Source organism: Streptopelia decaocto (genome assembly GCF_964273445.1).
Source record: "Streptopelia decaocto genome assembly, chromosome: 7".
Taxonomy (NCBI): domain Eukaryota; kingdom Metazoa; phylum Chordata; class Aves; order Columbiformes; family Columbidae; genus Streptopelia; species Streptopelia decaocto.
The window spans coordinates 39,871,843-39,889,203 of NC_138661.1; the positions used below are offsets into that span (position 1 = coordinate 39,871,843).

A 17,361-nucleotide genomic window follows, 5' to 3' on the forward strand; every position below is an offset into this window, starting at 1 on the left:
CCATATCTATTGAGAAGGCTGTGCAAAGTGTGACTCTGGAGTGAGCAGAACGTTATTAATTGCTTTAGAGGGAAACCACCAGATAGTAACACTTCATATTTTGCATAAGACCTTCTGAACAGTCATCACTTGTGCATCACATAGACATCAGCATAGAAGGAGGTGACTTCTGTGTAAAAAGAGGATTTTACTCTAGCGAAATTCCTTGGACAATACCTCCTCTCTCCCTCTGTTTGCTTTGATACTGGCTTCTGTGGCCCAGGAGAGTGCATTTGGGTGCAGGAATAAAGTGGGTGACATTGTCTCATATTCCAGTTATGTTGATTACAATGGAGACCGAGGTGTTTAATGTGTATGGGGAATCCATGGAAAGCAAGTTTGCTGTTTGTCAGATCTCATGGTTGCATAGATAGTTTTCCTAATCTAGCCTTTTATGGAACCTTGTGGTATGTCTGCATTTTCAAGCTATGTGTCTGCTGTAGTTTGCAAGATTGCTTTCTTTACCTGCATGAAGTGAATTATTCATCAATATCAATTACATTGATTTAAAAATAAGTGTAAGATACCAAACCTTTCCCCAACATGTTTCCCATGACCTACTTGGATCTCGTGATGCAAGCCTGAGTGCTAGCCACCTCCTGTCATCAAGCAGAGAGGCAGGAAAGTGTGGTAGAGCCACAGTCTGGTCTTGCACATGCCAAAATCTAGCAGCATGCACATATATGCTAATTTAGGGCTACTGTAACACACTGCTCCAGCAGGCAGTGAGTCACTGCACACCAGAGTAAAGAGGACACATGGAGGGTTTAGTGGCCCTGTGTTTCCCGCATGGTGACTGCTGGCCCTGCTGTGAGGGCAAGCGCACACAAGATCCCTTTCAAATGAGCTCTGAGGATGGGTGAACAGCTTGTAGCACTCCCTGGGCCCACACAGGAGAGCACAACCCTCTCTCCTGCCCCACCCTTCCGCCCCCAAGTTTCACCTACTGTTTATAGCTCCTCCCCACACTCTCATTGCATTTAAACATCAAACTCCAAACTTTTCTGGCCACAGATTCATTTTTTTTGCTAGATATAGGCTAAATGTCCAGGCAAAGAATACTGACCATGAAGTAAGGTGACTGAGATGCCCAAAGTAGCTTTAGAGGAGCATGGGTCTTGCAGTCACTTAGTTGTGGCACTGCAATGGGCTCACTCACCTTGCTAAACTGCATGTGGCTACAGGAAGATTGCTACCAGGTATTTGAGGTTATTGTTCGGAAAGAAGCTGTTGAGGTCTCTCTCCACTACCCTGGAGTGTGATGGTGGCCATATAGAGATGTTCTAACAGCTGTGATTTAATCAGTCACAAGCTCTTTGCCTGCATGTTAGAGTTGTTGCTGAAATGCAGAACTTTTTTATTAGCAGTAGGGTTTTCTAGAAAGGAATCCCTGGGCTGAGGGGGGCTTCAGTGTTCCCCCCAAACATCACAGCGGGTAAAAAATAAATTGCTCTTCATTCTGCTGACTCAGTTGAGGTGCTCTAATAGGCTGCAGGAAGCAGGGAGGGGACTGCCTAATGACTGGAAATAATAAAGGGGTGGGGCAGGAGAGCCTCGTCATAAAATCCCTATTCCTCCACCCCTAATCTGCATGAGGAGTTCCTGTCAGCTGTACAACTTGGTGTCTTTTGACATTGGACTTATATGCAACTGGGGCTGCAATGGGATCAAATTTAAGTTCAAATGAGGTAAGGAAAAGAAGCCGATAGCAGGAATAAAGTGGGTGAAATTGTCTCATATTCCAGTTACGTTGATTACAATGGAGACCGAGGTGTTTAAGGTGTATGGGGAATCCATGGAAAGCAAGTTTGCTGTTTGTCAGATCTCATGGTTGCATAGATAGTTTTCCTAATCTAGCCTTTTATGGAACCTTGTGGTATGTCTGCATTTTCAAGCTATGTTTTAGGGCTAACAACATTACTTATTGTGCTTGCTTAAAAAAAACCCAAAAGCAAACAACAACTGTATGTCAAGGAAATAAGAAGCTGGCACAGGGTTGCGATTGGTTTGGTGACTGGTAAAACACATAATAAGGGTAGTTAATGAGCATAGCTCTAAGTATAGTTTTGAATGTGAGATGTTTTTAAAAGTCAGCCTAAAATAAGAGTTTAACATGTAGCTTAGTTTTCTTAACTTTGCCTTGTGTTGTTTTTCCTAGACTATTACGGGCACCACAGCACCAGCGGTGAGCACGGTAGGTGGTAATTAGCTGGCCCTTCATTAAATGCTGTTTAGTGCTGAATGTAGGTAGATCACAAGAAAAAAATCTTAGGAATTCAATGGCTCGAGGGAAAACTGTACTGCAATATTTATTGAACACTGAAAAGTTGAGCTGTGACTTCAGCTCTGTAGATGAAATATTGCCTTGGCTTTTGGTAAACTGTAAATAGTCTGGCCTCTGTCAGTGTCTGATGCTTATGGTGTGAGTAGGTGTTGCCCTGTATCTGGGCTGGTTTTTACTTCATGAATATTAATTTTTTAATTCCTCCCTTTTTGTGTTTCAACATCTTTGGATGAAATACCCATTTGTCTTTTATGTTATTTCTTCACAAGAAGACTCTGTGTAAGTGGATCTTGCAGTTGTTCTTGGTGCTTTAGTAGTCCTTGTAGTCTTTGTGCTGTAATGACTGCCATAGAGTTTGCAATTCTCTGTGTTACACGGTGTTTAAAAACACTGTCAGAACAGGTAGGACTGTGGAATAACTGTGTTGCGTTCAGTCTCCTGACAAGCCCAATCTCATCAGCCCAGTAGGAGTGGGAGCAGTGCCCAAAGTTCTCTGTGAAAAAAGAGCAACAAGGTTTTGTAAAAGTTGAACTGAGGATGAATACTTTGCACAAGCACGTGAAAACTCCCTGGGCAATTAGCAGACCTTCACGTTAACAGGTATTAGCATAAAGGAAAACAGATAAACTGTGAGCCAGGGAATGGGAACAATGGCAGTGGCAACAGGATGGGGCTATGGGTTTGGAGTTGCCAGTATCTGTTGCAGCTCTCTGGGAATCCACAGTTGGTAGATGGGCTCTCGCTCCTGCTTCAGTTGTGTGGGGATTTCCCAGCCTAGTTTGTTTTGGGCTTTGGTTCCACATGGGGTATTGCAGTGATACACAGATTCTCTGAAAAGGTGATATGTTTAGTCTGCCTCAGGAAGGTTTGCTGTTGTTGAAAGTATCTGATGCCTGACTGTGCCTGAGAGACACTTGCCTTCTCTATTCAAAGTGAAATGCTATGGTAAAGCAATGCCTTTTCAGAGTTTATTCAAAAAGTTGTTTTTAAAATAATGTTTATGTTTCTGTGTATAGTCTCACAGCCCCAAGGAAGTATGCTAGGATCATAAAAATTGTTACTTTTAATCCTGTAAACTTAACCTGTGTTTAGAGGATTAAGCTGTTTTTATCCTTAGTGCTTTATACATTGTTAGTAGGTCTCTAGGTATGAGACCTGTACAGTTCAGTGGCTTTAGTTTTGCCTCTTGTTTTTAGGATATTGAGGGTAGCAGAACTGACATGAATATAGTACATACCATTTAGAGTAGGACCCAAAGCTTGCTCTTTCTGCCCTGACTCTTCGAGGCTCATAGAGGCAAAAATCAGGAAGGAACCTGAGGCTGGTTTGGTTTAGGTGTTGTTTTATTTTCCTTTTTTTTTCATGGAAAGTTGTTATTTATGATAATAAATATAAAACTATAATATATCTTGAGTTATATTTTGTTACTCAATGGCTCAGTTAAGGAAACTAGTTTTCATTATCAGAGGCAGTTTGAGTAGAAACCATGGAATGTATGAGATTGAAACTTGAGTGTCCATATAAATTAAAGAGAACATGTAAAATACTTGCTGAGAAAATGTTGGTAGTGCCCTTAAGGTGGCAGACAAAAAAGTAATACTTTTTAGATTACTCAAATTACTATATCATATTAAAATAATATAGGCTAGCATGGTCTTGAGAAAAAGCCACACTGAACTGTGGAAATGCTTGACTTAGTTTCTCTTTTAAGATTTTAATTTATTCTAACATGCGAGTCCAGCTGTGGACCTGCAAACAGGAAGAGAAGAAACATCACATGAAAATGGCAGTCTGAAGTCACACAAATTTTACGTAGCTCTTAGAAAGAAACAGACATTGAATCACTGCTGCTCCGTTTGTTTTTATTCTGTAAAACCCTGGTGACCTCTGCTGACTTAGTAAGACCCAGCTATCGGGTATTTTTAAATGGATGAAATAAATACAAAACATGTAGTATAAGGAAAAGTGTTTCTTATGTATATGACCTTGCCTAGAGGTGGTAGACATAGTAATGTAATGAAATCCTGCCTGCCTTGAGGCTCCAAAACTCTTTGAAGTTAAAAGGTGCTACATACCTGACCTAGGTCAGAAACCAGGCAATGATCTGTGTTTTAAAATCCTGCCACTCTTTCTGACAGGGCCGAGTGTTTTCCTTGTTGGTCTTCATAGTTTTTAAAGTAGTAGTGAGATTTCTATTCCTTTTTAAAGAGAAAGCTCAGAGAGGCGTGCTCTGCTTCAAATAGATCTGAGGCTGCTTTGCTTTGGTATTTGCTTTCTCTCTTGATATAAATTGGGAATGTTGTATGTGTTTCACTCCTCAAGAAAAAAAAATCTATAAAAGACTTTTGTAGAAGTGTAAACTTGGAATTTACTGAAACAGAGCCGTTTTAGAGCCTAGTTATGTAACTTTTATTCATACGGGTGAGCATTCACTTACGTGAACACTCCCATTGACTGCCCTGGGAAAAGATATGTAAGGATTGCACAAGTGTGCCACAGCACTTAATTGAACTTTTATCTGACGTAGGACAGTGTGACCAAGTCTTGCATTTGCAATCTCACATATTTAAGTAGTTTCAACAGTGATTATTAAAATACCTGGCTTGTGTTTCCGGTTTATGAGTTAACAATCATGTCTCAGACGAAATAAATACAGAAGCTGAAAGTCGAAGTGTGTATAATAACTGACCTCGGTGTCTTCTGGCCTCAGAACTTACGCAGCCTGTGATACTGTCACATTAAAGGAAAAGAAGTGGATGTCATTGGCCATTACTAGCATATCCAGCTTAAGATATGCCACTCATTAGTTTTCCTGTGTGACTTTGAGCAAGTTGCTGACAGCTAAACCTGACAGAGCATTCAGGCATCTAGAAGTTAGGAACTATAAGGTCTGACTTCCAAATCACTAGTATGGGAAAGGACTTTAGAACCCAGAGTGACACACTGAGGATTAATTCAATAAGTTTGGAGAGCTGGATACACCAAAATGGGAATTGTAACACCTGAGCAGGAAACTGCATAAGTAGGTACATCCAGCTACCAGGGACATCTGAGCACAGGAGCACCCTTCTTAGATCCTATCACTGTGTGCCACTTAAGACTGCAGTGAGATACACAAAGCAGAGGTCTAGATGCTTCTTTTCAAAGAGCTGAGCAAAGGTTATTCCTTTAAAATGGTGTCTAGCCTAGTGGTTATAGCACTTCCCTGGGATGGGGAACTTCTGCTGAAGTCTGTTCTTCTGTATTCAAGGCATGAAAGCCTCATCCTTCCTCGGTAAAGATATGCCCCACTTCTTCTGCCAAAATAGCACTGCTGAGGACAAAACCATTTAGAATTTATTGTGTGGGAAACAGGGACCAAGTATAAATGTAGCAAACATGTCAGTAGATTTGGCAAGGACAGACAAGCGTTGTCTGTTGATCCCTATGCCTAGGAGTGCTTCTGTGTTTTACTCAGTTCTACCTAATGCATACAGAAAAGCAGTTCTGGCAGTTTGACTATATAGTCTGGGTATGATGTCTTTTGGTTGTTTTTCACTGGAGACGGTAATATATGCATTCCCCTCATCTCCTAAAGAACTAGTTTTTGTTTTTTTTTCTTTCAAGGTATGTCGGTATGTCTGTTTAAGTTCTCTTTTATGGCCATGCTTGGGGTAATGGAGCAGGTAGAGATGTGAAATACTCTTTGAGACAAGCTGTAATGTCCCATGACTGACAGTTTAAGTGTTTGCGAACTGTGCACAATAAAACTGTTCCCTGTGCTAGACTCTGGACAGGTTATAATAATGGAGAAAAAATGTGCCCATATCAGTGACTATTCCAACCTTCCTGCTGCTGTCTCACTGACCTTCAACTCTGCATCTTCAGGCCCCTTGCTGACCCAAAGGGAAGTGCAAGATGATATATGCCAGGGATTACCCAGACTGTTTCTTAGAGGTTGTTCTTAATCTCTGCTTCATTTTCAGAGGTGCTGAGGTTTTTGTTGGTGATGACAAGGGCCTGCTTCATTACGCTGTGTTAGCGCCCAGTGTCACATCATGGTTCCAGGTGCTTAATGTTTTGCTAAAACATGGAGAAACATTTCAGGACAAGCCTTGTGCTACAGCTGGAAAGATAAATGGTCTGGCAAAATGTATAGTATGTATGAAGGAAACAGTAGCAAGGTACATTTTATTAGTTAGCATCAGTACATTGTTTTTACTTTTGCTGCTTATGGTTAATACAGGTACTTCAGATACAAAGTAATAAAACCCATGTATTTGTGTTAGGATTCTGTGTTAACTCTACTAGGGTATAGTATTACTATGAATGCAGGAGTGAGAGGATTTATGAGTTAATATCTGTTCTGAGAAGCTGGTATGGATAGAAGGATTCGACAAATTTTTGTCATAAACCACATGTTTCTGTTCTAAACCAGAACTGGTAGTCTCAAAGCTAAATACCAATTTTAAGCAAGTGTGGAGAGAGTGATGGTTTTAAAGGGGAAGATGGTGCCTATGAAACAGAAGTTAGTGTGGAAGAGAAAAGAAATATGTTAAGTAGTTATTTCCAAGGTGAAATAGGGAAAGAGTTAATTTCATAGAATCATAGAATACCAGCTTGGAAGGGACCTCAAAGATCATCTAGTTCAACCTTTCTTGCAAAAGCACAGTCTAGAGAAGATGGCCCAGCACCCTGTCCAGCTGAATCTTAAAAGTGTTGGCGAATCCACCACTTCCCTGGGGAGACTATTACAATGGATGATTGTTCTCATCATGAAAAATCAGAATCTCCCCAGGAGTAAGTTATACCCATTACCCCTTGTCTTTTCCATGTGACTCTTTGTAAAAAGGGAGTCTCCATCTTCTTTGTAACCACCCTTTAAATACTGGAACATGGTGATGAGGTCTCCCCTCATCCCTCTTTTCTCAAGGCTGAACAAATACAATTCTCTCAACCTTTCCTCATATGGTGGCTTCCCAGTCCTTTGAGTATCTTTGTGGCCCTTGTCTGGACCCTCTCCAGCCTGTCCACATCTTTTGTGAAGAAACCGAACGCAATATATCCAGGTGTGGCCTGACAAGTGTTGAGCAGAGTGGGATAATGACTTCTTTGTCTCTGCTGGTGTTGCCCTTGTTGATGCAACCCAGTATCCTGTTGTCTTTGCTGCAGCAGCACACTGTTCACTCATATAGAACTTGTCTGCCAGGACGCCCGGAGTCCTTTTCCACAGAGCTGCTTCCCATAAAAGTAGATCCCAGCCTGGCTGGGTAGATTCTCACCCTGTGAAATATGAAGACATGAGCCATGGTAGCTATGAAGTATTACAGAATTAATATTTCTGAGCCCAAGGTGTCTGATATCTAGCAGAGTTTTGAGTTAATTCCTAAGATCATGTCTGGAAAGAGTTTTGTAGCTTAATGCTGGTGATCAGAGATGAAGATCAGTCTTTACAAGATGTATTTTGTCACTGGCAGCTGCATTTTTTGCCTTTTAGGCTGTGCGTGGGAGCTTGTGCTGGTGCAGCAGCTTTTGCTGGTGCATGGTGGTTGCTTAGCTCTGTTTGCACAGCTACTGTGACAGTGTTTGGTGTCCCAGAGGCAGCCTGCTCTGTTGCAGGCAGTGGTGATAAAAGGCGAGGACACCCATGCATGTACTGTAGGGGTGTTTAATGTGGTAATAATGGAGTGGTGTTAAAAAGAAGTGGTCTTTATCAAATAAAGCTCTTCAGCACCTGTTCTCACCTCAAATGTGTTTTTGAAATCTGTTGTTTCTCTTTCAGACCTGAAAAGGGTTCTGTGTCAAAAATTTGCGTATTTTTTTCCAGCTGCTGCATTTGGTTTGATAAATGATATTGGCTCAACCTTAAAAACCTTGTTTTATCTACATCCTTAAACAGGCTTGCAGCAGTCTGTAATTCTGTAACTATAGACTATAATATTAATTTAAATTTTATTTTATTTTTTTAATTGTCATGCAGAGACCAGTATCTCCTTTCAACTTGCTCACTGTAAAAATACTAAGAGTGAGGAATGCCCGGAAAGCAGACTTGCGTGAGTATTTCTGCTATTGTTAAAAGTTTCTTGTAATTCTTTAAAGTAAAGAAAATATTTGATCAATGTTATTCTTGAATTGTATTGGAATAAAAATACATGTTGCTGCGAGTTTACAATAATTATTTTTATTGTGATGGTGAAGTGTTGCTTTCTGCTCTTAAGTGTAAGGAGAATAACTCAAGCAAGGTGATGCATTTGATCTTTTGCTTTCATACCTCACTGTATAAGATGTATTTCCTACGCTTGTGACATCAGACTTAGCTGCTGATCAGAGGGCTGCTGTTTAAATGATGAAAATTCTTGTATTTTTGAGTAAGAAATCTATTTGCTACAGAATTTCTGTACAGAAGAGAGGAGAGGACTGGTGATGCAAATATAAAATCAGCAGTAGTAGGAAAAACTATGAATATAACAGAAGTACAAGCAAAAACATTCTTCTGCAAAATTTATAAATATGCAAGAAAATATGATAAAATCCAGTGTGTCTGGAAATGTGTTTAACCTAGACAATGGAGCAATTTAAAAGTCAGAAAAACTTAGAGTACTACTGTGAGAGATTTAAAGGGGTTTAAGTGGGGGATAGTAAGGGGAAGCAAGAAAAAGATATCTAGAATAGAGGCTGGAAGAGAAAAATGTCATAGTCAGATCACAGGAGTCCATAATGAGAAGAGACCAAGACAGAAGAAATCTCTGCTGTAGGGGAGTGTACAGAGTCTGGTAATACTCAGCTGTGCAAGCCCTGTAATGACTCACCTTCTCTGCCTCTGCAGACTAGTGGGCATCAGCTTGTTGAACCAGTGTGGCAGCAAATGTGAAAAAGAAAATCTTTGGTGGAAGAAAGAATCTTGAACAGATGGAAAGAATAGTTTGTTCACTGTCCAGATGTGACACTGGCTCACCCAGGGGAGGGACTGGTTTACCTCTGAATTTTAGAATTTCCAATTAATTGAGGAGCTTCCTCACAGCTTCTGTTCCACAGATGTGGGTCCTCTTTAGTCCAGTCTCCTGGGTGCACTGGGGCTTGTCCAGGTGCCTTTCAAAATGCAGTTATGTCACTGGGGATGTTTGAATGGTGAAATGTCTATGTAAAGAAGTTGGAAAGGCATGAAAGAAAAAGGCAAAGTAAAGACAAAGAGAATAAGAAAATTCAAATTGAAAGACTACAAGAATAAATTGGAATAAAGCTACAAGAAAGACTACAAGAATAAAGCTTTTCCTCTTTGTTGTAAAACAAAGAGGAAAAGCTCACAATATTTTCACCAAAATCTTGCTGAACTTGGCTCAAAATTAAATTTCTTTTGGCACACTCAGAATTTTGTGCAGCATATCATAGTTTCTAAGGAAACAAGATGTAAATTTCAGTTAATCTATTATATATTTTGATTTTTCAACTAATGTAATGGGTCAAGAGTAGAGGGAAAACCTCTATCTTCTTATCTGAAGTTGAATTTAGTGGTTTCTGGCAGGAAGAATGTGGTTGGAACACATGGAAGTGGTGCTTAACAACAGTAATTTTGAATGAATGATGATTATCAGGTAACAAACCCCTACTGCACTTGAGGTATCCTGGGTTACTCTTGCATCTTCCACAATGTCATACTACTGTGCTTATTTATGTTTTCCTTTTATTTTTTCAGCTTTAAAAAATCTGCTGTTTTACTGTGTGCTTTGTTTAGTGTTTATGTCTTAATATTTCTTAGTCTAGAAATGACAGTTGATCAAACTACTTTGTTTACTGTGTCATTTTGGAAAAGAAATTTGATTCATTAGACAAAGTGAGGGCACCGTAAAAGATGTAAAGTTCTATGTTTTTCAGAGGTTAAGTATCTATTTTAATGTGCAGAAACACACACTTTGTGGGCTTATAGTAGACTTTTTATTTAACGAAACCCAGATGTTAAAATGCCTACGTAGCGACTTGCATCAACCAAATACGCGATCTGACCAGGCAGTCACTGCAATTGCATCTGCAAACCCACATGCACAATTCTGTGTGCATTTGTGTGCTCCAGCAGGTCGCCTGCTTATGCTTCAATTCACTGTGGTTGTCCTTCTCAGGAATTATTTGCTCACAGTTGCTCCTTACCACAGTGAATCGTACAGTCTTTCTTCATGAAGTCTGTTAGCATGTCTGCCTTATCGTATTGCCTTACTTCCTGGAGTTCTGGTCTCAAGAACAGATGAATATCATATCTTTACGCCCTTGAGATGCCCTGAATTCAGAACTTGGGCTTCCCAAGGCTTTGTTTAAAGTGTATCTGGAAGAGAGATTTAAAAACTTTTCAGAAAGAATATTTACTCAGCAGAAAATTAATTTTCTGAGGAAACTCAAATTACTGCGGAAAAAAAATCGGTTTTTGTTAGTAGTGGGAAGGATATGTCAGGCAGGCTTTACCTTTACTGAGGCATTAAAAAGGCATTTAAAAATCCAAACATTTCAGTTAGTTTTCCTCAAAACATCAGTATTTTCAACTATGAGAAAGTACCTATTTTCTACCTGTTTGTAATGGTAACAGTATGCTTCTTGTTACAATTCTGAGTTATTATTTATTTCCTCCTTTATCTTCCCTGTTTTTCTCATTAAACCTTTGTGTTTCCTATTCCAATGGTATCCTTTCATATTTTCTTGCTAGTGAAGAGTTTGTGCTTAATTTATTTAAGTGGATCTTTCTTGGCCTTTGTCTCTCACATTCCTATTTAACAGTGGAAAATAAATATACTTTAAAAGTCTTTCTCCCTACTGTTGTTCCAGAGAAAAATAATTTTAATAGATTTGAGTATAGGCTTGAAAATCTAGACTGTGTTTTGGACCCTGTCACTGACTGCATTATGGGATCTTGGGGAAGTAATTCAAGTTTTCTCAATTTACTTTTTTGCTTAGCCCTTATGTCATCACTGTGAAGTAAATCATCAGTGTCTCTCAAGCCCTTCGAAAATGGAAGCTCTAATGTTAATCAATATTAAACATTTACATTTTCATCTGCCTACACTTGTGCCTCTGCCAAATGTCTGATCGATCCTGCTGTTCTGATTGGATTTGTCTAAGGGAACTTTCTGGAAATACTTTCCTTCCTGCAGTCATTAGTGAGGTTTTGCTGATAGTGATAGCATGGTTTGCTACATTATAAAAGCACAACTTAGGAAAAATACACTTAGTAGAAAAATCTAAATCTGTAGTTGCTACTGAAAGATAAAAAGGAAATACACAAAGATGATTGTACTATTATGAGATAATAACACTGCTACGGGTTTTAAGCATGATGCAGGGATTGACTAGGGGTTGAATTATTTGACTTTTTCTGACTCACAAGGTTGCATTAAGAACCAGATGACTTGTTGAACATTGCTTATGTGAAATAGGGAGGATATATATATTGCATTATATGTGTGAGAGAAAGGCTGTCAGTGCCTGTATCAAGCGCCTGCAAGTTTCACTCCCAGGCAGTTCTCCCTCTAAACATGGTGGGGGTCAGAATATGGAAGGATATGATGGTACTTACGGTTTCCTTGCCAGATTTGAGCGATGGCAAGATTTTTCTAGTCTGCAGAGAGAGTGGTAGGAAGGGATAGGGTGAATTGTAACTTAATCCTGGTGCTGAGACGAATTTTTCTTTCCAAAAGACTTGCTGAGAAAGACAGAGCTCCTAAAAATTTAATCAGCAAATGAACATTAAATTGGCACATTCTGATTTGTGATAAGGAAATAAAACTTTTCAGCTTTGATGGGGGAGCACTTTACTTTTTGGCAAAAAAACCCTGTCATTCTTCATTGAAGCCAGCAGTTTGATAAAGGTTTTCAACTACTTAAGGCACCAAATCTGGGAAGGAAATGCTAGAAAACAAGTCTCTCTGTAGCCCAGATTGAAGGTTGTGAGGTGCGTTGCCTGAGTGAAAGGGGAGTAATCCTAGAGCTGATGTATGTTAGGCAGAGAGAATATACTGGTAGATATTATCATGTTTTGGCAACATTACCTTGCCTCAGTCATTTGGATAGTCATGAATATAAAGCTAAATGCAGCATGGATAGGTGTGCTTCCACTGCATGTGGAGTAGAGTGCTATTTCAAATGCAGCTTTATGTTGGGAATGAGCATGGCAAACGTGTGAGGATGTTTCTGTTTTGCCTTGAGTGATTAATTGTATTATTTATTCTTCACTCTGTTTATTTTAGGAAGAAATCCCCTACTGTGTTACCTATCCCTTATTACAGTTAAACATGCAAAGTGCAGTGATTCTTTCTCTGTATATGTTATCACTCTGCTCATCTTCTTTTTATACAGTCACCCTTTCAGATTGTTACGTGACACTGTGGCTGCCTACTGCTTCAACTGAGAAGGTTCGGACCAGAACCATCAAGAACAGCAAAAACCCCGTGTGGAATGAAGCTTTCTGCTATAAGGTTGACCGCCGAATCAAGGTAGTGAAAATAAATGGTTTTCACCATTCACTGTGTGAAGATAGTCAATAGATTATGCAGAACTATGATAAACCAATAAGTATATATCTCATTTCCAAATACTGGTGGTCTTAAAGATTAATCAGAAAAACCTCTGTTGCTTACATCCTCCTTGGTATTGGTTGGTTCCAGCTTGTTTTTACTTAAACGTTTGCTATACTGATGAGTAGCAATTAAATGCCCTGCATAGTATGGCCTTTGCTATCCTATTCCCGATCTTGACACATACAAGTGAAATCCAAGATAAAGATCACATTAAAATAACAGTAAGATCAGTTAGTTCTAGATATGATGGAAAAGAAATCCTTTAAACATTCTTTCTGTACTTGTGCCAGTTTTATACACATGGAGCCAAAGGCCATAAAATAAATGTAGAAACATTTAATACAGTTATTTATCACAAATTCATGAATGCTCTGTATTACCTGCCTGTTTTGTTTCATTTCCCCAGGCAGACAGCCTGCCTCTTTGTCTATGTACTGTTATCAGTAATGTGAAGCCTAATATTCCCAAATCTCTTTTCCTATTGTGTTTCTCCTTTTTCCTTCTTCCCCTAAAACTGGAGGGGGGAGGCAGGGAAATCTCAAGACGAGAGCTTACAGAGCCCTTAAATGTAGAAGTAACTCCATTATATCCTTAACTTCTTTTTGCAGAATGTGCTGGAACTAAAGGTCTGTGATGAGGACACGATGTCTAGGGATGACGAACTCTGCACAGTTCTTTTTGACATAGATAAACTCACTGTAGGACGTACTGTTCGAGTGAAGTTTCAGCTGAATCCACAGGTGAGCAATGGAACTGGTGAGAACAAAAGCAAATTCTTTCCTTCCATCTAAATATATCCTTTTACAGTGTTTCCTTATAGGAGAAAAACCTACTTAAACTGTATTTTGCTGCTTTGACAAGACTTAAAATCCCTGTATGAGTGCTCCACGCTAGGTTTTAAGAACTACTCTCTGTGCTGAAAATCTAGGATGAAATCAGTTAGAACTAACTACCCAGTGCCTTAATTCTGAATATTTCTGGCATCTTCGTTGGTTCTCGACATGAGTTCTGAATTTTAGTCACTTTAAACTGTAATAATATTAAAGCAGCTGATTAGTTTTGTTTTGAGAATTAAAATCTGAAAAAAAGCTGTTTCAGCAGAATAGCAGTTCCTACATCTTTATGCTCATATGGCTCTTAGATTTCAAAAAACTATTTTCAGCAACTGCTTTTTGAATATCTTAAAATTCAATATCCTCAGTTGGCACCATAGTTTAGTTGTTGTTGTTATTGTTGTTGTTTTTCCAAATTATTCATGTGTTTTGGTAATTTTCCTAAGTGTTATTCTAAAGAAATATTTTACAAATTATGTGTAACTGGTATGATGAAAGCTATGAAGAAAAATAAGTAATATACCCTTTTCTTTTCCATCTCTCTTCAGACACGTGAGGAGCTGGAGGTGGAGTTCACATTGCAGAACACGTGAGTAGAGTTCTAAATTCTATATAAACTGTTGTATTCAGCGTAAAAATAGTCTGGTTCATATGTGACAGTGCTTCTTAAAGGTAGTCTCTGAAAGAAATACCTAGAAGTTTTCATTCAAGTGTAATAAATTGGAATTTCAGAAGAGATGTTTTTAGACTTTAAATATCTGAAAATGTAATTTTACCATTTGACTCTTGCCTCCTGAGTGTCAACTTCCTCCTGTTCCTTTTGTCGTTGGATCAATACATGAGGAACTATGAGGACAACTGCAGCACTGAGGAAGTTTTGACCCTTAGAAGAAATATTGCCAAGCCTAAAATGTCTTATGTTGCCCCTTCTTGGGGAATCTGGCTTTTCAAATCCACAGCACTATAAAATGCTCTCCTCTAAGCTGATCTGTTTAGCTAATCTGGCTACACGTGTGAAGCTGTGGTAGACTTAAGTATCAGTTCCAGCAGATTAAGGAACTAAATGTTCTGTTTAAAGAAAGGAGCAAGGAGCACTGTGGAAAGCTGGGAACTGAGGAACCAGGAAAACTGGAGAAGCAGCAGTAGCTTCACTTGGTGAGCTTGGAAGATGTTGTTGGACTTTGACTGTTTAAGGGATGTGTTTGCTTCAGGTAATTCATGCTGTGGAGAAATCTGGAAGCCTGTCGCTCTAACAGGACCACGGGTATTCTAGTCTGTTTCCATAATATGCTTAATGACTGAGGAAGTTACTTGAAAATATTTCTGTTAACAATTTGATTAATGTTATTGGACTGGAAGTGTTGTTAAAGCAACCTTGGAGAAGTGATGGTACTGCTGAGACCTTCCCAAGGCGCCTGGAGCACTTCAAGAGCCCTAGCAGTATAGTATGTTAGTATGTTGGTGGAGAGTTTGAATAACATGTTTATTCCTGACAGAAGGGGAAATTGGGACTTGCTGGAGAAAGGGCAGTAGCTCAGTATTATGAATGGAGAAGATCTCCCAGTGTTTACAAGTAAAAAAACAACAACAAAAATAACACCTAAAAACCAAAAAAAAAACCAGAGACAAAGCAGTCCCAGAATCTCCTATTGCAAACCATGGAAACTCACCAAGGAGGTTTGTTTGTGGTATACTGTGCACCAAAACTGGCAGAATGCCTGGTAACAAAGACAAATGTTTCTTGTCACAGCTTAGGAGTGCCACAAAATCAGTAACAATAATGGGGAAGGGAGCCCCAGTAGACCTCCCACATTCCCTGTCTACAGTCTTCCTTTCTCTGCAAGTTAGAAGCTGGCTTGTGGTGTTGGTATGTAGAATCATACTCTAGATAATCCTGTCTTCTGATGAGGGGGATTCAGGCAGGTTGTCTGGCATTGATGTTGTGCATGAGTGTGTTTGCATATGGGTATGGAGGATGGAATTAGTCTTCAAGCACCGACTCTGTGTCAAACTTTTCTCTTGGACCTTTCAACTAGTTGCATTTTCCTGGAGACACATGCAATAGATGAAAGTCAGGAATTTTGTCATTTCTGCAGGTGCTGTCTGAGTAGGAATTGTACTGGTTGGAAAGAGATGGTTGGGACTGTACAAATAAAAAGGAACCTGGGAAGTGCCAAAGAAGAGGTTTTAAAAAGAATCACAGTTGTGGCTTACTTGCTACAGCAAGAACACATCTGATCCACTTTTGCATTCTTAGTGTGGTACCTGGGTGACCAATGTAATAGTTGTGGCCTGAAGAGCTCCATACGCAAAGGGTAGAAATTGCTGCATCATAAGTGAGTCAGGGAGTCAATGACCCTGTGAGGTCCCAGACGGCCTGAGAAAAGGGAAGATACCACTCTGGGAAAATGGATTTCTTGTCAGAAGATGGATTTACATTTCCCCTACTATTCCTCATTTGCATTTCTTGCATATGTGTGGTGGTCAGTGCTGTTCTTCCTATCAGTTGAGCCTGGAATAAAGGTGTAAACACATCTGAATTGATTAAATATTGTGATCTTGCTACCATACTGAAAGGTTGGGTTTTTTTACCCCTCAACATAAAAAAGTATGATATCAGGAGCAATCGATGAAAGGGTTTGTGCACTAGAACTTGAGACAGTGGGTTGCATTACCTGTGATAAACTAAAGAGCCCTGAAAGATCTGGAAGACTGAACTGAAGCAGCTGAGACGGGTCACCAGAAAACTATGGACAAAACCAACCTCTCCTGTGTTGAACAAGCTCACCAGGTTTCGACAAGGGTTTTTGGTATTGCTGGATGGGAGAAATATTGGCAGAATTAGAGATAATTTTCAGAGGAAGGGCCAACCATAGTGCTAACAAGAGGTACAACTAACCATGCAGGACAATTCCTACAAATCTGGTATTGTGATGGGAACAATGAGAACATACTTTTTTGGGGGAGAAACATGGCAGTTTATCTCTGGAATTAATAACTATTTCCACCAGCACATTTTGTCTGATGCTAACTGAAATAGTTTTTCATTCCTTCCTCATCTTCATTCCAGACTTCACCAATTGCAAGCTTTACTATGTTAGCCTGTTCTTCTTTCCAGCATTTCACATGAATAATATAACACATGAACTGTAACCCCAGGCCAAGAAAGTTTCCTGGGTCGCACCTACGATAGTGGCTTTGTCACTCCTATTTTTGCTTGCCTATTGACCTCACTGCAAAACATGTGTTTTGTGTTACTTTTACCAAAGAACACTGTAAAAATTTCCTCATGATATGCTGGTGGGCTGTATGAAATTGGTTCCCACATTCACTCCCACTATCTTTTATTTAAAATGGAAGAATATCTTCATTTTGGTGGCTTGATTTCCAAAACTGCAAGACAAATACCCTCTCTAGTTTTGCCTCATTCTTACGTCTCTCCTGAAGTACCTGAAAATGCTCACCTCTCTGCTGCCATGACCTGTGGCAGACACTGAGAGCCAAGCATTTGATCATAAGGACATAGAGAGGAAGGCATGCTCCTTCCTCCTTTTCACCAACAACTGAGCCAAGGGATTGCAAATGCCTGCCCAATGGTTTATGGGCCCATAACACGAGCCCAGCTGGCGTGAGAGCTGCTGCCCTAGAGCAGCAGTGACTGAAAAGGTAA

At 39.6% G+C, this 17,361-nt stretch overlaps 1 protein-coding gene across 1 annotated transcript in view; it reads left to right on the forward strand.

Moving 5' to 3' along the window:
• Window positions 1–1,700: 1,700 nt before the first annotated feature.
• Window positions 1,701–17,361, forward strand: part of LOC309442364 (cytosolic phospholipase A2 epsilon-like) — a gene marked incomplete at its 5' end in the record, with an annotated part of 33,333 nt that continues 17,672 nt past the window's right edge. Inside the window, 6 exons of the mRNA XM_082058143.1 lie at window positions 1,701–1,727; window positions 2,198–2,233; window positions 8,283–8,355; window positions 12,638–12,774; window positions 13,467–13,598; window positions 14,240–14,280. Coding sequence (XP_081914269.1) covers window positions 1,701–1,727; window positions 2,198–2,233; window positions 8,283–8,355; window positions 12,638–12,774; window positions 13,467–13,598; window positions 14,240–14,280 — 446 coding nt within the window. The remainder of the gene's footprint in view (window positions 1,728–2,197; window positions 2,234–8,282; window positions 8,356–12,637; window positions 12,775–13,466; window positions 13,599–14,239; window positions 14,281–17,361) is intronic.